At 35.0% G+C, this 21,749-nt stretch overlaps 1 protein-coding gene across 4 annotated transcripts in view; it reads left to right on the forward strand.

Moving 5' to 3' along the window:
- The window catches only part of HYCC2 (hyccin PI4KA lipid kinase complex subunit 2), a 56,705-nt gene that overhangs the window by 10,811 nt on the left and 24,145 nt on the right, over nucleotides 1–21,749 (forward strand). For 3 of the 4 annotated variants that reach the window (XM_063342368.1, XM_063342371.1, XM_063342369.1), the window contains exons 3-6: nucleotides 12,580–12,682; nucleotides 14,811–14,889; nucleotides 15,988–16,089; nucleotides 21,553–21,732. In XM_063342368.1, the coding sequence (XP_063198438.1) occupies nucleotides 14,839–14,889; nucleotides 15,988–16,089; nucleotides 21,553–21,732 (333 nt within the window). In that variant the 5' untranslated portion in view covers nucleotides 12,580–12,682; nucleotides 14,811–14,838. Of the gene's footprint in view, nucleotides 1–12,445; nucleotides 12,491–12,579; nucleotides 12,683–14,810; nucleotides 14,890–15,987; nucleotides 16,090–21,552; nucleotides 21,733–21,749 lie in introns of all 4 variants that reach the window. The other variant, XM_063342370.1, reaches the window with a different exon arrangement.

The raw sequence follows: 21,749 nt of genomic DNA on the forward strand, positions 1-21,749 counted from the left end.
TTCTTGGTTTTAATTATTCAAATGAAACAGAACTGATTAGGAAAAAGAGTCATTAAAAGATGATTAAGAAACTCTTTTCAATGTGCCAGCTGAAGAGCTGTCTGATAAGGCAAAAAGCATGAGGATTTCCCCCCGCACTCACCCCTCCTCCCCCCAGGTATGAAACTCCTGCTGCACAGTGGTAAGAAATAATTATTACATAATCATCTTAACTTGGAAATCTGCACATAATTGCAAGTACTGGGGTGTTAGGTCTGGATTTGTATTTTGTTCAGAACATTTTTCTTCCATACTAAAGTAGTCACATGTGGACTGAGTGAGTTGGTTTTGGTTTGTTGGGTTTTTGTGTTGTTTTGGTGTGGGTTTTTTGTTTGTTTGTTTATTTGTTGATTTTGTTTTGTTTTATACCTGATCAACCCTACTTTTCAAGAAGTTGCTCAATGCTCTGCTGGTCCACCGTCTGCATTCCGGTAACCTCAGTATTCCTATACCGTCTGTCTAAATTGCCCTTGAAAGACTGCATGTGTTTTGTGAAGCGTGCTATATGAAGGATGTTAGATGAGTATATTCCTTACACCAAGAACACATAATCTAACAATTCAAGGTACCTGGGGCCTGAACTTCGGTAAATGCTGCTGATTCCTGTCAGCACAGTTGCATAGGGAAAGAGAAGTGTGATGCTTTTAACAAGCTGTTTAATTAAACTTGGGATTTGATTTAAAATTTTTTGATGATGTCTTTGAAGAGAATAAACAGAATTGGCTGTATTGCCAATACAATTAATAAAAAATGTGTAAGATCATAAATGTTATCTAGATGGGCAGTGCGACCTACCTGTAAAAGAATAAGGAAACTATTTTTGTTTAGTGTAGTTCATGTGGATGTATTTCTATTTCAAGTAGATGTAGTGTATAGAATTTACTTTCAAAAAGCAGTAGTGTAATGCTTTGAGATGTTTGCATATAAAGCCATCTATGGTCTTTTTCCAAAGGTAAATTTACCGAGGAGACATGAGGGAAGGAAAAGTACTCTTCTACCAACTGCTTTTGAAGTCTGTTTTTAGCAGGAAAACTATTTAGTATTACAAACAAAACCCCAGAGTTTCTCTGTGTACGGGCAAGGTTATGTAAAAATGACTGAGGTTTAGAACATTGAGTCCTCGGTGAGAATTTCTGCTGTTGTTTTTTTGAGTGCAAGGAAAATATGTTGAAAACTATAACATTGTAAAATGTATAAATAAATTCCATTCCTCCCTCTATACCAAACAAACTGGAGGAAGGGTACCTGTGGAGCTAGCTGCATGGATTTTCAATGCTGCCTGTGAAATCTGTAATTTTTCGTAATCTTGAAAGACTGCTTTCTGAATTAGGGCAGTATTTGACCAAAAAAAAAAAAATTTTGTTTGGGCTATGAGTAGGCAATATGCATGAAAATAGTAGTATCCATTTAATATCTCACTGTTGCTTATGTTTCTGCAATGTCTGGTGGGGAGAATAGGGCTGTGCATTTCAGTTGAAGTCATCAAGGCTATATATGTGTAAGGCTGCTTTTTTTTTTTTTTTTAAATTGATTCATTTAGATAAATGAAGAGCATTGTGGAAAGTCTTGCCTAACAGGGTGCATAAAAGATCTGGTTCATTTAAGTTATTTGTATTAGGTTTATATTATGTCCTTAAAGAGATTGTATGCAAAGTTTTGCCCCAGGAAAGAAGACTTTAATTTCAGAGTAAAAAAACCCAACCAAACAAAAAACCAACTCTCTCCCCCCCCACCCCAAGAAAGAACACCCCCACATGTGTTAGTAATTTAGTGCTCCTCACTACTTAAAAAATACATAAAAAAATTAACCACTTCACACTAAAATATTAACTAGTCCTTCCTTATGACTGGTCAGTCACTATTCTGTTCTAATATTAGTTTAACAGTAAAAGAATAACAACTGTGTAAACAATATGCATTGTGTTTAACTATTCAACAGTGAAGATTAATTATTAAACTCATAGCAAGACAAAAGGGGAAACTGGTGTAGTTGTTGCACTAGTTTACATTTACTAGTGTTTTAATTCTCATATAGTTACTTCACAGAGACGTAGTATATAATTCCATGTGATAAGCTGAGTTTTAGAATTTCATGAGAGCTTCTGATAAGGTGATTAAAAAGTGTGCTTTCTTTAGAGGCACTATTTCGTTGCCTGTTCTCTGTGAAGGAGAGAGTCCAACAAAGGCCATGTAATTTCTTGCTCTGGAGGAATCCTAGTGAAGTTAGGGTTGGTCCTAAGCATCAATTTTTACAGCACAGTCATCTTAATCAACTGGATCAACTACATGGATAGTTGATGTTAAAGTAGCTCTTAATGGATTGTGTTGTATAGAATTAAGATGGTCAGGAACATGTGTTACTTACGCGTGGAAATTCTGACTTGTATGGTCTGTCTAATCTCAATATAAAATAACTGGTTTTCTTCTCATTTTGTGAGATTGTTCTTCGCAGTTCTTAAAATCCCTTTTTAACTTTCAGAAAATAAGTGTGAGATTGAAATTGATTGACACTGAAATAATGCTGTGATGCATGACATGGAAGAAGACAACTTGTTTGCTGTAAGGTAACAATTGGAAGTAGTAAAGGCAGCTATGGTCTGAGCAGTTTTGGCTCTGAAAGTTGAAACAGATCTTGTTTCTGGATTCTTGATGCTGCTGTGCTTTACCTGTGAATAGCAAGCGGTCTGTGTGTGTGCCCTAAGTTCTCTTCATGTTTTCTGTGCAGAGCTGGACTGCCTTGTATAGTCTGTTAGGTCAAGGGGAAGAAATCTGTGCTATTCTGAAGTTGTGTTGTCTTGATGAGTAGTGGTGAGATCAGTGATGTTTCATGTAACTATATTTGTTGTTTGGTTTGCTTTTTAAAGTCTAGGAACTTGTATTGGAAAAGCAGCACCAGGATATCAATCGGAACTGATTTTATCGTGAAAACCATACATCTTAAATGTGAATGAGGCGTCTTGAGGTACATATATGAAATTTATGGCATATCATATATCATGCAATAAAGGAATATATCCTAATGCTTTTGGACCTTTAACTCTGGTATTTTGAAAGTTTATGTTGGAACCTTGTATTCTTACTGTATCATTAAAAAAAAATCAGTAATATGACATAATATTAGCTATAATTGAAGTAAATTTAAATAAATTTGAAGATTCCACTCATGTAAGAGTTTGTGGATATGTAAGTAAGTTTATGGATGGGGAGGTGAATCTGTCACCTCAGCTTCATTTACTTACACTCTACTTCCTGGAGCTGAAGGCTTTACCATTTGGAAATTAGAAAGATTAGAATGTGGGATTTCATTACTTTCAGCAGAGGATTCTTTAGGTTAGATCTCTTTGGGAATACTTAGGGTAGAAGAAAGGAGGTTAGGTAAATTAATTAATGAATATGTAACCTAAATTCTAGTTCATGTGAGTTGCAGTTGGTAGCAGATACTACAGTGAGAAATATGTATTGATATTTTACTGCTCTGTAATTGATAGAGAACTTCATTTTTTTTATGGCTATTTTCATAATATAACAGGCATTTATTTCTATCAAATGAGGATGTTACAGCTCAAAAATGGGAAGCTGCTTAGAATCTACAATTCATATTTCTAGAACTGTTTCTACACGTATTTCTTTCCTTTGCAGGCAAGATAGTGACCTTTCACATCATAATGTTTGCAGTCCTATTCCAAAGTGTGTGTTTAAGGGTTTTTGGTGGTGTGGTTTTTTTTGTTGTTTGGTTATTGTTGTTTTGGTTTTGAATTTTATTTTGGTTTTGTTCCCACAGAAATTCTGTTTCAAGATTTCTCCTAGCTCGTGCCTGTTCACTTTTAGTACTTAGCACTGAGTGTCCCTTAACTGTGGTTTTGCAAGTGTTAGCTTTCTGTTAGATTTTCCCCCCCCGCTCCATTTTTACTATGCATTTTCTGTCTTTAGTTAGGTCTTTTAAGGTTACTTCATGAAGCAAAACTGTGAACCAAGAAGGTGTTTGGGAGAGGTAGGGTTACATGGAAAGTAATTTGCATGGAAATGTTATCCTAAGTAAAGAAATTAATGAGTTGCAGACAAATTAGAATAGGAAGAGTTATTGCATATGAACTGATGCAAAGGGAGGATGAGCCTGTATTGTTTAGCGTAGGATGGGTTATCATACAGGATCCTGACAAGAGAATGTTTTAGGTTTAGTGTAGGATGACTACATGAAGTTGTTTCTAAGGAAACTGGTGCTGAAAGAATAAGGTAATATTTCTGTGGCGAACCTACGTGTATGTATATATATATATTTTTAAGTGTGTCGAGTCTTTATAATAGAATAACTAACATGTGTTTTGCTGTATTTAAGGGTGCAGGATAATTTCTTTATATTACTGTTTCCCAAATCCTGTAAGTAAAGTAGAGGAGTACTTTCTCATATACAGAAGATAAATGTCTCCTTCCACTTTCTCAGTCATCTTGACTCTTCTCTTTTCTGCCTCATTCATTGTGTGAACTCCTAAGAGAGACATTTAGCTACAAGTGTTACAACTGTGTTTTATTCATGTTCTTAGACTCTGTGAGGCAAACAGGACTTAATTTTTCCTCTAGTAACCTGACTTCTGTAGCTTTCTACAACTACTCTACGCAATATAATGAAAACATCAGCTTTAAAATAATATTTTAAGCTCTGCTATAAAGTGTCTGTTTTCACTGTTGTATTTTAATTCACACTGCCCTAATTGTCTGTCTTCAGCAATTTTGTATCTGCAAAGCAGTTTCACTGTAGTAATTGTAGAAATATAGAAGGTTTGGCAGCTGAGCTTTCTGGTGCTTGAAAAGACATAGAAGATAATTTAGGGCTTAAAATGATTTAGTGGAGGCTTTTTGGAACAGATGGGCCGTGTCTTTTCTTTACCCCTTTTTGGCAGCAGCTGAAATTGATGTGACCTTTTTGATAAGATATGGAGCTCACAGTGCGAGTATGGTACCATGAAAATTCACGGGAGTATTTGTCATCACTGTGATAAGGCTTTATCCCATCATTTTCATATAACTTTCTTTGTTGCTGGTATCCAAAAAGAAGGGGTTTTATCCTGATTTTTCTAGTGAGTCAGAGTGGGCAGGGAAGAAATGTCTTATCCAAGTTGTTTTGCATGACTAAGGCTTGTCTAATAAGGCTGGCAACCTAAATCCCACGCATAGAATATGTCAGCATTTATATTTTAAAGTTGGAATGCATGTCTGTCTGCTTAAGCTTCCAATGAAATTACCAAAGAACTGGAGTTGGAAGAGGGCTCTCTTTCTATTAAAGAGATTGCTTGAGTTGATTTAAATTGGTAACTCTCCAAAGACAGTTTTGTTTATTTCTGCCTTTGTCAGTTTTGTGCCTTGTAGAAGTTTCTGTTTCTCTGTGCTGTGGAGCTGTATGGCCAAGAGAGTTCTGGTACAATGCTTGTACGTGTTTCTAACACCACGTTGCACTTACAGCTCTGATTTGTTCAGGACAACATCTTTTTTTAATTTATTTTTTATTTCCTTACCAAAATGGCAACTTACCTAAGTGTTTATTAAATATGGCTGTGATAGAATAATATATTTATGTAGATGGATAGAAGGGAATCACAATGGTATTTGTGATATGTTTATTATAAGAAACATATAATACGTGTACTTTTAAGTAAGTACAAAAGTAGTCCACCAAAACGGAACATTCCCAAAACTGATCTTATTTTCTCTTGGGATCAGATTAGCCTAAGAGTCAATCCCTTTTCCAGTGTGAAAATCAGACCATACCATGACTGTTTAATGTAGTCTAATGTGTAACTTACAGTAGCTGGATGAAGCTGTATATGCCTATATAGTGAGCAATTAATGAAGGAGGTGCTCCTAGGAAAAGTTTTGTGTAAAGCATATTAATTAAGTGCTAGATTACACCAGTAAGTCTTCTCCTTTACTCTTCTTGTTCTAAAAAAGAAGTAATTACGTAAAACAGGTGCTATAATATTTATCTAAAATATCTCCCTCATGATATTTTATTATAATGGGTCCTACTTTTAGAGTATGAGAAACAGTATACTGTTAGTAGTCTAACATTTCTACCGTGTTATATTTTAGTGTTTTATTTTGTATTACTCTGTTACAAAAAATCCATTCTGCCTTCTCTACCACTTAATTACATGTGCTTCTAAGACACAGAGTTATTTTTTCTTTGAATTTTTAAAATTATTTCCATATTCAGGTTAGAAGGTTTTTCTCATGATCTTTGTCATTAACTGCCTCTTAACCACTTTTCTGCCTTATATGTACTTCTGTTTGCATTGCTTGAATCAAATGTAGGCCAGTATTTCAAATAAGAGCATATTACCAATTTTCTATGCTCTACTTGCATGCTTTCAGATTTACTGTTTACCACTTCTGTGTGGTAAACATCTCGATTTCTTTTTTTGGGTGCTGATATGTTACTGAGCAGATGTTTTCAATAGGCTGTTGAATGTGTTACCCAGTCTTTTTCCATATGGTCTTTTAAACCTCTGCGCTCAGGAACAACTCATCATGAGAAGTTCAAATTGTTTTTTTGTTATCTGTGTCTGTCAGCATGTTGCCTGGTTTCCTTTATCCAGAGTTCACCAGTCTTGTTAAAGTGTGTGCGTGATGGGGAAGCATGTATGTAGTTCTGACCACCTTATTTCATGTTGTCTTTATCTACTCTGCTTCCCAGAGAGTTAATTGTATTAAACGAAGGTGCTCTTGTTACAGAGAACATTCTGGATCAAAGGAACTGAATGTAGATTTAATTCAGAGTAAGGATGCATTCTTGATGATTTCCATGCTGCTATTTTACAGAAGCAGCATGGAAAATTCTTTCTTTAAATACACTTCTTTCCATGTTCAGTAATGAGTTAGAGATATGAGAGGTGGAAGAACAAGCTATATTGATAATTGAGTTTTCTGCTGTTTTCGACCTACTGTCAACCAGTAATTTTCTCTTGCATGAGAGGCACTGGAGAAGGAGATCATGCAGCTTGAAGCTTTGTTCGTTTTGTTGAGACAGTCCAGGTTTTAATTGCAAAATAGTCTTGCCATAGCCTTTGAAGTAAAAATATATAATATTGTTATTCATCATGCAGTTAGGACTCAATTACATTATATACATCATGACATCTAGTACATAATGGAAAAAAAAGGATTTATTCTCGAAGTGCATGTCCAATTTATGTAACCTCCCCCATGTACTTTGAAGCCAGTATAAAATCCTGGCTTCTTTCAAACAAACAAGCAAAAAAACCCCCCAAACCAGCCAAATACAAACTACCAACAAAAACCTTCTGCATACTTGACTAGTTATATCTTCTTAAATGTCATCAATTATTAATATCTAATTGGTAGCACTTTTTTTTTCTTTTTAATTTCTCACAGTAATACTTGGTATACCTGTATAGCGAGGGCTGTTGGCTCTGATTATTTGGATAATTGTTTTGCTGTTGCAGCTTGATCTTGGTTAGTGGTTTAAATGCAGACCAATAAATAATAAACATATTTAGTCAGTATGTTTTTACTCCAAATGTAAGTGAAAAATGTGCTCTCTAATGAGAGAAGTTGATTAAACCATTTTCATGTCTATTACTGTAGAAGTCAAAAGTTCTTGGGCAGTTATGAGAGGTTTACGTTTCATTAGTTTGATAGTATGTTACTGTAATAAATTTTATTTCAGATGTTAATAATATAGATGATAGTGAATTATATGAAGGGTCTCTAAAATGGGAGTCTATTTATAGGTAAGCAAATAAAAGGATTGTAACTTAAACATTATCTCATGGTATTTCAGTCTATTGGTAACTTCATTTTCATTGTCTCTTGGTCTATACATATTTTATAACTAGTATAATCCTCCCCAAACTGTCATCATAAGTACACCTGGAAAGTTAAAGTTGTGAAGTGCTCTTTCATTTATCCCACTGAAAGTTAAGTTCTTAAATGTGTAGGCATCTCGTGTTAACACCAGGAGTTAACTCATGGTTTCATACTTTTTTTGTGTGTGTAGCATAAGCTAGGAGAGTGCTTTTGCTTGGTAAAATTCTGTTTAGATCTCAACCATAATTGGCACATGCACAATGCAAGATTGTGACTTCCTTTGAGAACAGAATATTGTAACTGTAAGCACAGAGGTTCTAGGTCTAATAATTTAACAGCCTTATGTCTCATATTCTGCCACTTTATGACGAATAAGTTTAGAAAACTTTTTTTAATTATTACTTTAAGTGCTTTTTTGGAAAGCTGTTTAGTAATTGATTTTTATATTTGATTTTAACATTGCGTGCCCATGTTCCCAACTGTAACTTTTCAATTCCGTGCTTTAATGTGAATTTAAACTTGCTGCTTATTTGGTATGTAAGGAATCTTAACAATCAGTCCATATGTTAAAATATTTTAGTATATTTAATTATTACTGTTACTAATAACTAAATTTCTGCTTAGTTGTTATCCTTCCTGCATATTATAAGAACCTTAGAGCCATAGTAGGAAAAAAAAATAAAATCTAGTCTTTTAAAAATTAACATGAGGATCCTCTTATATTCCCTGTATTCTGTTTGCTTTGGGAAAGACATGAATGCGCTGGAAATGAAATTCAATGCTCTTAGTTCAAGCTGCTTTAACTTTGAATCAATATGCATGGCATTTAATGCAGTTGAACCAGTTTATTTTAAAGACTCACCCACATGGCGCTTCGTGTGCATGTGTGTGTATATATATATATCTTTTTTTTTTTTTCCCCTAAAAGTACAGCAAAGCAGGGAGTGAATGTAAGCATGAGAAGTGCTTTACACATGCTCATGTGAAAATCCCAGAGTACAGCCTGTGTGTCAGGCTGAGATAGTCACATAGCTGATGTACTCATGTTCCTCTCTCGCAAAAGTGGCAAAGTGTGGTGGTACAGAACGGGGCAGCACCCCCCACTCCAGCAGGGTAGCTGAGGGCGTGCTAAGAGACTCACTGGGCTTCTATTAAGTCTTTGTGTAGGGAGTCAGTGCAAGTCCTTAAAAATGCTTTTAATATCCAGGCAGATAATTTGAAAGGGAGAGATTATTTGTCCTAAAATGGAACTAGTAGAGTAATCCTAGCTGGAATAGGTGTGGGCTATATGTCTATATCCTTTTTAAGCCACATGAGCAAAGCAAGCTTTAACATCTGAAAAAGTCTTCCAAGAAGGATGCAAATGTAGCATTGGAGAAATCAATAGTTTGTGTTGATTTTTTTTTCTGTAAATGTGGTGCAAGACTGACACATACAGTGCTTTTCCTCCTTGGATATAGTTCATATTATTGGTCTTTAATGTACATCCAGTCAAAAATGTTCTGAAAGCATCAGAACAACTAGCTGTATTTACATAAGGTACCTCACAAAGCTGCATGTGGAATTTTCATTGAGGGAAAATAGATAGATTGTACAGTAGAGATGGCCCAAAAAGATGTATTGTGTAAAACTTTTTCCCCCATTCTCCTAACAAATACACAAAAAGCACTATATAGTGTCCTTTTCTTCAGGGATGAATAAGCAGAAGATTCCTGTGGAAGATGCCCCATATTCTAATCCTTTGCATACTTTTGAGATTATCACATAAAACCTTAGCAAAAATTCTTATGCTTTTTCAAAGTAGAACTGTTAAAATCTTACTGTATTGCATGTAAGAAAACACTGTGCTCTGGCATTGTTCTTAAAGGGCATAGTATAAGCTTGGTGTTTCAGCCGTTGTTCCGAAGATGGCTGCTTTCCTAGGCAGCAGATATGGCTCTGATTCTGAAGCTGACTTACACTGAGGGGAGTCCCTAAACAGGACTTGGATGAAGATGCACAGCACAAAAATTGAGAGAGAAGTATTTGAGATACTGGAGGGGACTCTTCCTTTTTCATGGTAGCTAGCCACTACATGGGCTTAACTATAATATCACACTGCACCCAAATTTTGACACCAGCACAAATTCACTTTTTAACTTTATGTGAGTTGACTTATTTGACAAACAGCTATATGTGGACTTTCTGTAAGGCTCAATAGACTTCTGTAAGAGGAGTTAATTTCTTAGGTCAGTTAGGTCTTACACCATTATTGATACTTGACATTTTTGATTTACCGTAGTAGCAACATTGGGATCCCTGTAGAATTTGCAGTAAGGTATTTGAATCATTCTTGTGACTCTTGGTGGTTTTGTAATTTCTTCAGATATGCCAGGCTGAATCCTGATTTGGGAGAATTGCTAATCCTTCAATTCAGTGGTTTCACTTACTTGTAGCATTCTTCTCTAAACTGCTACATTTTTACTGGCCTGATGCATGTGTTTCTTGATAGCCTTGTGCATTTCCTTATTTCTGCCAGTTAGCTTGCTTAGTGTTCTTCTTGCAGTCTTGCTCTGAATTGTGCTATAGAGCAAAGAATGCTTGTTGCTACTTAAAATATACAATAGTATTTGGTGTTCAGCATGGCTTTATTGAATACACATCTTGCTTTCATGTTGTAGCTTTGCTGTAGTTACATACATATTGCTGTTCACTGGAGCGTAAAGAGAAGGGGGATTTGTGTTTTGGCAAATTTGGTTTTTTTGTTGTTGTTTTGGGGCTTTTGTTAGTTTGTTTTAAAGCATAATCTTAATTCCCCTTTGCAAAGTTTCTTCAAGCAAATAGTCAACTTCATGCAGAGTTGATGTACTCTCGAGTTGATACAGTGCTGGAGAAGAGGAGCTATTTGCCTTTAGATTTTAATGGGATCTTCCAATCTGAAGTAATCATTTGGAGGAGAGGGGAATTTTTGGCCATCAATTACAGCTGATGTTTGCCTCTGACTTAAGGACAATTATTTACTCTTTTCTGTGTGTAAAGAGTTTGAACCCCCATACCCCATCTGTGATGCTATGTAGATGTTTTTTAAATTATTATTACCTCTACTTAAATTTAGTTCTAGAAAACCTGCAGATTTTTTTTGTAAGGAAACTGATAAGCAAATGAAAAATTTTGAACTGTTACAGCCTGATTCTCCAACCAAGTCTGTGCACATCTGTCTGTGCGTAGTCCTTTTGTGGGGAAACCTGTACAGAAATAGAAGTTCCCTTGTCTGATTTGCTGGTATATAACTGTGATTCTTGCTTTGGGGCTAAAATAACTTGAGTTCCTATTGAGGAAAAAATGAAGTCTAACTTAATGCAGCTCTGGAAGGGCCTGCCTGGTGAACTTCTAGGATCTGTATTTTTGGTTTTGACACTAGAGATAGCAGGTTAAGTACAACTGAACCTCTAGGTAGCAAGCGTAATAACTTACACCTAGTTGGGACTCTGTGATATTTCTAGAGAGTGGTGTATATCAGTTATCATGTCTGGATGTAAAGGTTGTTTCTAGCATGTTGTAAAACTTGGGAAGCTTCTAGAAGTCCTGAATCAACTCTTACAGACCTGACGTTGTGTCTTGAAGATGCACGCCTGGTAATTACAAGCAACAATTGATAGTAAGTTAAATACATACCTCTAGTTGTCTTTCAGGTCCCCTGTGCATGTTTAAAAATTTGTATGTAATCGGATACAGCGTGCCTATAGGGTAGAAATTTGTTTACTTTTTTTCAACCCCCTCATAAATATTGGTAGGGAACGAAGAAGAGGATTTGATTTTTCGTTCATTCAGAAGTGTATTATTGAAGATTTCTGCAAGGCATTGCATTTTTTTTAAAAAAAGTTGATTTTAGAAAATTCATAGAGGACATTGGTTTGTGTATACCATCTTGTGATAAAAGCTTTCACTTGCAGTATAGCCTGAAAAGGATGGGTACCTGCTGTTATGTTAGCCTATCTCTAATTAGTGTGGAGGAGGAAAGAAAAAAAGGGACCTTTTAGTAATTCGGAAAAGTAATTAATTGAATAAGCAGTATGGAATAGAATGCACCCATTGTTTGTGTACTTCAGTTTCCGATTAGAGGTCTCCAAATACTGAAATCTTCTGAATTACTTAGAGTGGACTCATTTGTGTGTTGTTTACCTCATGCTCAGCATGAAGGGATCCTGAAGTGAGAGGTGAACTTTAGTGTAATACCCGATTTTTGCAATGGCTTTCAAATTTTGTCTCTGTAAGGAATATGTTTTTTCCTCACTATCATGGTTTTTAAGTCTTTAATATATTACATTTAAGAGGTATATGTTCTCCAAAGTCAGGGTATTGATTCAGCTCACATTTTAGAAAAATATTAATCTTTTCTTTCATCTTGCACCTTTCTTGCGCTGTTCCTTGTAAGAAATAGCGCTTCAGTTTTCCTTTCCAGCGTGCTTGTAGTACTGTGCACCACTAATATGTAAGGGACAAAGTCTTCTTTTTGGATGAAGGCAATCCCTTTCTTTCCTCTGCTAAAATACAGAGCTCTTTTTTTTTTTTTTTTTTTAAATGGCAAATTGCTTTGTTATGGAAGGACCCAGATATGCTCTAGAGGATTTGATAAACTTCAATTTTTAAGGTAAAAAAAAAAATATACATTATTGTTTGCTTTACTTTACTATATTTCGCCTTATTTTGTGATCATGAGAGTTTCTTTTCACCTTTCAGAAAACAGGGCAGTACTTGAAGGCTTGACAAATGCATCCCAGGTTGAAAAACTGCTGCGTTCCTCCTCCTCTTCCTCCTTTAGAAAATTGACTTCTTTAAAGAGGTAAAGTTGAATGTTGCACTTTCTGTAGAAAATGTTTTGGGTTTTTTTCCCCACACAAAGTGAACTAAATCTCAACTTCTTCTGTAGCATGTTCTGTGGTGTTTTAAGTTAACTTATATCCATGTCTCGTTCTGATGTCTGGTATCTGTTCCCCCATCTATTGAAAAGGATGTCTTTGGACACCTTTGTTGTCAGAAATGTATTTAGTTGTGTTATTTTATAGAATTATCTGTCAGTGCTTCTGCTGAAGTAACTCACCCAAGTGTTACTTGAATTTAAATTAATCTAATTTTATTTCTGAATCTGACATCTTTTAAGATATTTAAACTCGCTTTAGAAATCTGAGGCAGTTCCTTACCCACAGGAGTTTGTATTTGCTGCATAACTCGCTGCCAAGGGCAATGCTAAATGCTGTATGTTGCCCTGTTCATACAAAGTTGCTAATGTTGAATTTACAGCTTCCCAACACAATTTATATATCTTATTTCACTTCATTTTCTGTTTAACGAATACTGATCTGTTCTTAAACACGAATCTTTCAGAAATCAAAATAAGTATGTTCTGAGACCAGAATAGGTGATTCCAGTCATGTAGTCTGGCTATTTAAAGGATGTTTATAATAGGACTTCTGTGATGTAATTTGTGTATCAAACCCATAACTTTTGATTGAGCCTAAATAATTTTCAAAACCCACCTGAAAGAAAATTTTAAAAAGTTAAGAATTCACTGTATGTTTACCTACCTTTTTACAAATTTTTACAACAAATTCTGCAAATAGTAGCACTTAATGTATTCTTGACATTACTTGTGTGAAGTTGATAAGCATAAATGATTGTAGTAGTCCTCATCTTGCTATCATCTGGTTGCGGAAGTGTTTCACTTCTTCCCTGCCCCTCTCCCCCACCCCCAGGCTATAAGAACTTCAGAAAAAAATTGACTGTATTGAAGGAATTTTTTTTTTAAAGGGCTTTGAAGCTGATGAGTATTTGTAGTTTTTAAGAAAAATGTGGTAAAGATATATGACTGTGTGGCAGCTTTGTGGCGTGTAATAATTACATAGCAATATGAACTTCTTAAAAAGTGACCACAGTATCTCTTAAAATACAGTGTGCCTTCACAGATTTTCTGTTCAGGCAGCTGTTAACCTGCAGATCCTGTCAAAAATAAACTTTTGATTAAACCTTAACTAAGAATCACTGTCTTCATATGTCTAGTATGGCTTCAAACAGCTCTTGTATTTTACTGTCTCCTCAATTTATGCCTTTTCAGGTCACTATTCTTAGGTTTTAGTCTCTAGTATTAGGCTATAGTTTCATTTCACTTTATTAGATTAAAATTTTCTGTGACCTTAATGACTTCCAGGAATTGCCAACGTGTACTGAGATCACACGGAAAGACAAAAAGACCCTTGTTGCTTAGACCTATTTAAACATCAAGCAAAGTTGTCTAATGATGCCTTGTGTTTTAAACATGGTTGCTATTGCCTTCAGAATCAAATTTATGAAAATTCAAAAGGCGTTAGCATATGACTTGTGTATAAAATGGAAATAATAGTAACAGTTGTCCTTGCAAGTTTTCTTTTTTTGTTGTTTCTGAGAATTCCAGTGTACTTTTAGAAAAGCTAAATCTTGCTGTTTAAATGAGAAGCCTCAAAATTCTTTAAGAACAAGGTTTAAGTAGTAAAGTTCTGCTATTGGGATTTCTGATAACTGGTTTTATGAAACTACTTTACTTCAAGCTGTATCTAGAACTGACATTACAATATCTCACATGACTTGTTCCATGATGCTCTTTACTTTGTTCCACTTGTCTCTTCCTTGTACTGTATTCAGTAAGGGAGTAAGAATGGGATGATGTGTCTGCCTTAAATAATGTACATTTTGGCCTGAAGCACTGAATCCTTTTTTTTTCTTCCTCCCCCATTAATGTGCAGTACTTTTGACTAAAAGTCTGAAGAGAACAGTTTAGTCATTGCTATAAAATGGGACCAGTTGTCCGAAAATGCAACTTTTCCTATTGTTTGATACTATATAATTCTATTGGAAATATTTTAACAGTGTATAGGATTGGGGTAGGATTTTACAAAACAGTTACAAATTTACTTTCTTTTTTCCTTCCTCTTCAAAAGGTAAGAGAGAAGCAACAGTAGTAAGAAAATGCTGGGATCAGAAAGAGGTGTTGTGGAAGAATGGCTGTCAGAATTCAAGGTGAGCTAAGAAGATGAATGATAGCTATATCATTGGCTTTATGGCACAGAACATTGATTTCTTTTATTTTTTAAATTTTTTTAAATATACAATAATTAACATTTAAAATATCTATTACTTGATCTTTCAACTTCTTATAATGCATAAAGCATGCAAAGTTCTATGTAAATGAGTCAGCTGGTACATAACATACAATACATAGTTATAGTAGTAATTTATTACGGTAGAGCGGAACATGGCTATAGCAATGTGGGTTTTTTTTAAAGCATATATTTCTGTGTAGATCAAGCTGATATAATTTAACTGGATAATGCTGCCCAAATTTCTAATTGAGCAACTTTTTTATTTTTAAAAAAACTAGTAGGAATGCTTGTAATTAAAAAAAAAAAAATTAAAGAAAAATATTTGGCTGTTTTTTTTCCTATGCTCTGTGTAAAATGAATTGTTTTCTCATGAAGAATGTGAAATATTTTTAACCTATTTTGCACGTTGATAATTATGCTGAGTGAAATACAGGATAATGCATAAATAAGAACTTGATTTCGTGACTGATATGAAATTAATCTGTTATTTAAATTAAGAATTAGTAATTCCTCACATTATTGATGATATGCAATAGGTCATTGCATGCTGTTGTTGGAAGTTTGTTGAGGAGCCAAGGATGCAAAATCTGCTGGAAGGAAAAAAGAAAGTCCCACCCTCTTCGTGGGACTTGAGGCTGTCCATGCTCATTCTAGATTATCCACACCTCTTAAGTAATTTGAGTTGTTTTGAATCAAGACTTTGAAAAGTGCCTGTTAAATATAGAATATCGAGACAGAAAGTCCTCATATCAAGCTGGAGTAAATGATTTTATGAAAGACAAATCTGAAACTGCTTTTGGGTTTAACCCATAAAGTTGGTATGTGCCCCTAAATGCTATTCGTATGGAGAAGAACCGTTACTGAATGAACTAGGTTACAAGTCTGAAAACTTACTGATCTTCAGGAATTTTTCTTGATGTTGGGATGAGACTGAATCCTTTTGTGGAGGTCATTAATACTTGGAAGAATTGATTTATCAGTGTAACACTTTTTTCCCCCCTTTTTTTTCCTTTAGGCATTACCTGAAACACAAATTTCCAACTATGCAGCTACATTGCACCGAAAAAAACAACTGGTACCGGCTCTTTATAAGGTCATTCAAGATCCAAATAATGAGGTAGGAGACTTTAAAAGAGATTTTTGTTCACAGTCTTATGTATTCCACCTCTACAACTAAAACTAGAGTAATTGAGAAGTGGAGACAGAGAGGAAGATTCTTCGATTCTTCTTTCTAATGTAATCTAACGTGAGTGTCATCCCTGTTTTTACTCTCTTTGATGGTTACTTTAATGCCTTTCTGCTAAGGCACAACCTCATCTGCTTCCAAAAATACAGTTTGTGCTGTCTGATAGATTTTACTTGCCACAGCTGACAGTTACATTTGATTTGGCATGAGAGTTCTCCGCTTCCCCCCCCCCCCCCCCAAACAACTTTCCGGTCATAACAGAGACAAAGTAGGCCTTACAGTGAAACTCAGGAAGACCAATGTGCTTCTCACCTGGTGGCTTATTACAGTGGAAGATGGAATCAATTTATTAAATCCTATTAAAATAACCAGATCCTCTTTTGCTTACAGTAATATCATGTTTGTGTAATTTGGTTTACAATGCTGTAAACAAGAGCAGAAACAGGGCCCCAAAATATAAATATACACAATGAAAACTTAGCTTACATAATTAATTTTGCAAATGACGTTAAACTGAGCTTTCTATTCCATTGGCTTCTGCTGTGAGCATTTTTGGGAAAGCGTGTGAAATATAACTTCTGAATAAATTGTGCAAGCATACCATTCTCTGCTGTGTAAACTGCTTCAGACAAAATCCTTCAAAATATTTGACTTATCATCTGTGATCTCTTGTATATTTATAAATTGAATGGCAAGTGTACGCAGCAAGGAAGTTCTTTATTTTCCAAAGCACAGCTCAGCTGCTTTTGAAAGCTGAATGCTTGATTGAGCTTAAAGGAGATTGCATAATGTTCATGCAGTAAAATAAAAAAAAAGCTTCATAGCTGTCAGCTTCATTTCAGTGTTACAAATAACTTGCATCGTGACCTTTTTCTTCGTACTGAAGCTACTGTTACTCTCTCTCTAACCTGAAGCCACCGTTGCTGCTGTTGTCTTTTAGTATATGTGTATTTGTGTGTGTATACTTCTGAAAGTGTAAAAGCTTTCATTTGCTTTGAGAATAAGCATTTGATTTTTATTTTTTTTAATGATGCAAGGAACCAGATTTGCAAAAAGAATATCTTCTTAAGGATGTGACAGTAATCTTATGTTATTGCACACTGATGCTTGTCAAATATTACTCTTTGGAACTGCTGTGCTGTTTGGGCCTGGTTCTGATATCAGGTCTAAGATAAGCAACCCCAGCCTCAAAGATGACTAGCTTCAGGTTCTGCTTGTTAAGGCAGTATGTATTTCCCTGTTGCACTTCTTCCAAACTTATTTGCATGTGAGGTGTATAACCATAGTAAATTCATTACTTTACATAATTCTGTGGTAATATTTGGTTCTAAGTGAGGGGGTTTTAAAGTATGCTTTATAGGGCGTTATTTGTTAGAAGGATAACTGATTGCTTATAAAGATAAAGCTTATATGGTAGACTATTATAAAAACGTACTTGCTGGATTCTTAAACTTGATGGACAAGTAATTTTTTTTAGTACAACTTAATCATAAAGTTGACCCATTCTTAAAACTTCTGGAAAGGGGCAAACTGTTTAAGGAAAAAATTAATGTTTCTAGAATCACATAATTCTATCTTGAGAAGACCAGGATTATTAATTTAACATGGAATCAGTATGTTTAGGAACCAAAACAAACAACCAAGGTGTTTCTCTTTTTTTGACAGCTATCTATCGATTTGAGAGCTATTTGAGACAGCTATCAAATGAAGGCAAACATACTGTCAAGTTAAATACAATTGTTAGCGTTTATCTTTTAGGAAATTCCCTGACTTTTCTTTAATATAGAGACGGTAATGACTGGAACAGAAAGTTACATAAAGAATAGAGAGTAATCTTGCTCATAAACAGCTTATTTAACTGAATAATGGATTGATTTTTGTATAACACTTGAATTCTGAAGTAAAGTGCTTTTGAAGTATTGTTTTTTTTAGACAGTTTTCTAATTTTTGGAGTTGATTTATGGTTGTAGACAGAAATGCTCTATGGATTTTAAGTTAATGCAGTACTGAAATTTAAACATTGAATATTTGCGTGGGGCTAATTAGGTTAAACTTGGAAAGCTCAGCCTTGAAACAAAATGAGATTACCTTTGCAATGCCAAGCACTTCCCAGATGCAGTACTCTTCAAATAATAACTAGTTTCACCCATTGTGTTGCAGTTAAGAATAAACTGAGCACATTATTTTTTACCGCGATTGAATTCTTCAAAAAGGCAAGCATTTCCAATCTTTGTCATGTAGTTTATAATACGTTATATTTAACTTCAAGGTATGGCTCTTAAGATTTGGCAAACTTGTAAATAAACCAAACTAAAGCTATTCATCAGCTGCCTTAAAACACGACTAGACTGCACCTCTGTGAGGTATAAAAATGAAGTCTGCAAATTACATCACTGTCGCTTACTGTGTATTTTAGCCAGTAAACATTTCATTTGTAATTCTTTGTTATGCTAATGCTGTTTATGCTAATAAGTAAGCTCTTTTAATATAAGTTTTTAGTTTGTCAGTAAAGAGAGATGGTTATAAGAGATATTTTACTTTGGATTTTTTGGCTGACTGCTGTGCTACTCAGTTTCCTTTGCCTTGGGACTGAAAGATATTTGGAATTAAAAAAGTGTGTAGCAGTTCATGTATACACCAATTACTGGTGACAAAAACTCCATTTCCTGTGTTTACCCAGTGTCTTCTCAATATTTATATTCAGAGAATTAATTGATAGAGGCTGGCTCTCTGAAAAGCCAGATAACTAGGATGCAAAGAAAACATTTATTCTTTCTTACAGTGTCAAGTTTTGTGTTTCCGGGTGGAGACGATCGTACCATACTTTGATAGGAAAAACTTGAGTGTTCGTGCCTTTGAAAATACTTGTGTTGTAGTGTCTTTGTGATGACAGCTTTTTCTTGTGGATTTAAAGCTGTGAATGCACCAAAAGCTCTATAGTAGTTGCTACAAACAACTTTCAGTTTTTCACCTAAATAATTTGCAATTGTTAAACCTTCTGCACAATATGACAACTACTAGAAATGAGGAATGTTTACATGCTTGCAGCACCAATGACTGGATATTGCTTGTATCTTTCTAGGGAGTATGGTTTCACTTAAGACTAATTTTATAAAATTTTAATTTGAAAGAAAATAGCATAAACTCAGTAACTGTTCTGGTTGAGTCTCATCTGACTTGAGCTCAAGTAAATTATTCTTTTCCACTGTTCATAACGGGACTTGGATTTGACTGTCTAATTTCAAATAGGAAATAGCTTTGGGCTCCTGTCATCTCTAATTTAATAGAAGTAGTATTTATAGCAACGCTGCTGTATATATCTGGTTTCTGATAATATTTGTTTAGCTTTTCTTGCACCTGTTATCTCATCACAGATCTGCTTGTATTTGTTGTTTCCAGATATTTCTTCTTTTTCTTCTTTATGCTAGCTTCTTGCTTATATTTTCTTTTAAAGAAAACCTACAAATTTATTCAGTGATCTCTGAATTATTTATTAACCACTTTTTTTTATTTGAACATCTGAAATGTACTAAGCCTTTCATAAAACAAGGATACAGCTCTGTCTCTGAGGATTTGAACATTTACTCTAACAGATGGTTTTAATAATTAGTGTCACTTTTAGATAGGGGTTTCTACTAAGTAAATATTAATTAAGAAAGAACGTACTTAAGCATCTTTTGAACATAAAGTGCGATATATGTATGAAATATTGGAATAAATATATTAGATAAATCAATTTATGCTCAACTTGATAGAGAAAGCCGCAGCATTGTTTTATTAAAATGATTGCAACAGAAGCTTTACAGGCTTCTAATTTCATTTAGGTACCAAAACTAAAATTAAGTGATAAAGTATTTTACATATATGGCTTGTAAAAAATCTCTGTGCTCCAAATAACTGGACTTCTCTCATCAGTGTCAGCCTTCTCTCCTCCCTCTCTTGTGGAATCTCTCTATGCTTCTGTTGTAAAATCCAGGCTTTTAGCTTAGAGTAACTAGGCTGTCAATCAGAAGCTTTGTTACACAAGGTACTAATTAACAAATTAATGAAAGAAGAATGCATCAAAGTCTATGAAACATACTGGTAATGCTCTGAAAGTCCAAAGCTGCATATCCCTGGGAGTGAGAGTATGTACTGAAAGAGGAATCATATATGCCTTATGTGATCTTCTGGTCTGCACTGGGTACTTCCTATTTATGTCTTTTGTCTCACCAGTACAGCTGCTATTGTGTTGGTCAAATGTAAGGTTTTTATTGGTCTAAAAAAATGATATGCATAATTTAATGTTTAATATTATTGTGTATGTATATGAAAGCTGCGCGAAGTACGTTTGGTTAGAAAGAAGTTATTTGAGATTCTGGCCTCTATTTTCTGACTGTCTAACTCTTCTCTATGAATATAGATGCTTTAGGTTACATGTATACCTCCATCTTTTCGGATATTGAATCCCATGGGTATTTTCCTTAGGTCAGATCATCCCATTTCTTAGAAGGTAATACTAGATACTGGTCACAGACCTTATCAAAATTCCTCTTGGATTTTTTTTTTGTAGTTTTGGACTTTGGTATTTAAAAACTTGATTAGTCATGGGAAAGGGCCAGACAGTTTGGCGTGGTTCTTTTTCTTTTTCTTTTTTCCCTGTTCATTAAGAGTTCTGTGGATGCATCTTAATTATTGGTTTGGCATTGTAGACTCTTAAAAATTGCAGGATTTTTCTTGTGCTTATATCACACTGACTTGATAAGGGCCTTTTTCATTCTTGTACTAAAACCCAAAGGGCAGCTCAAGATGGAAAAATCAGTTGGCATTGTAATGAACAAATGCATACTTGTTGGGTGTAGGTATGAAATTAATTCATATTTCTGTCAGTAGACTTGTGATAGGCAGCTGTCATTAGCAGCTAATCTTTAACCTTTGTGCTTTTATAAACCTTACAACTGCACCATTAAAGTTTTATGGTGCACATAATTCAGGCCACGTGTCTGTCACAGACCTTAAATTAGTACCTGTACACAAAATGCTGACAGCCCTAGATGTTCTCAAAGCAAAGGATGGTTGTGGCTGTAGTAGGGCTCCATTTCCCAATACCGCATAATAGTACCCAAAATAAATCTCATACTGACAGCCCTAGATGTTCTCGAAGCACAGAATGGTGGTGGCTGTAGCAGGGCCACACTTCCCAATACTGCATACCAGTGCCCCTCAGGTCTGTCTTTATAGATGTCCTTAAAAGGAATGCAGATATCATTTTGGTTCATTCACTTACTTGCCATCAAGGAATGCAATTTTTACTGGCTGCAGCGGCTATTTGATATAGCCCCTATATTTGCTATTTAATTCTCACTTACTAGAGAAGCCTGACAGTAATTCATTAACCTTTTTGCCTTTCCACAGCTCCTGGAGCCTGTTTGCCACCAGCTCTTTGAACTTTATCGTAGTTCTGAAGTTCGACTCAAGAGATTCACCCTGCAATTTTTGCCAGAGTTGATCTGGGTGTATCTGCGTCTTACTGCCAGCAGGGACAGGCAGAGTAATGGTTGCATTGAAGCATTGCTGCTTGGCATTTACAACTTGGTAAGTGAGAAGAGTGG

The sequence above is a fragment of the Chroicocephalus ridibundus genome, chromosome 7 (genome assembly GCF_963924245.1).
Source record: "Chroicocephalus ridibundus chromosome 7, bChrRid1.1, whole genome shotgun sequence".
Lineage (NCBI taxonomy): Eukaryota > Metazoa > Chordata > Aves > Charadriiformes > Laridae > Chroicocephalus > Chroicocephalus ridibundus.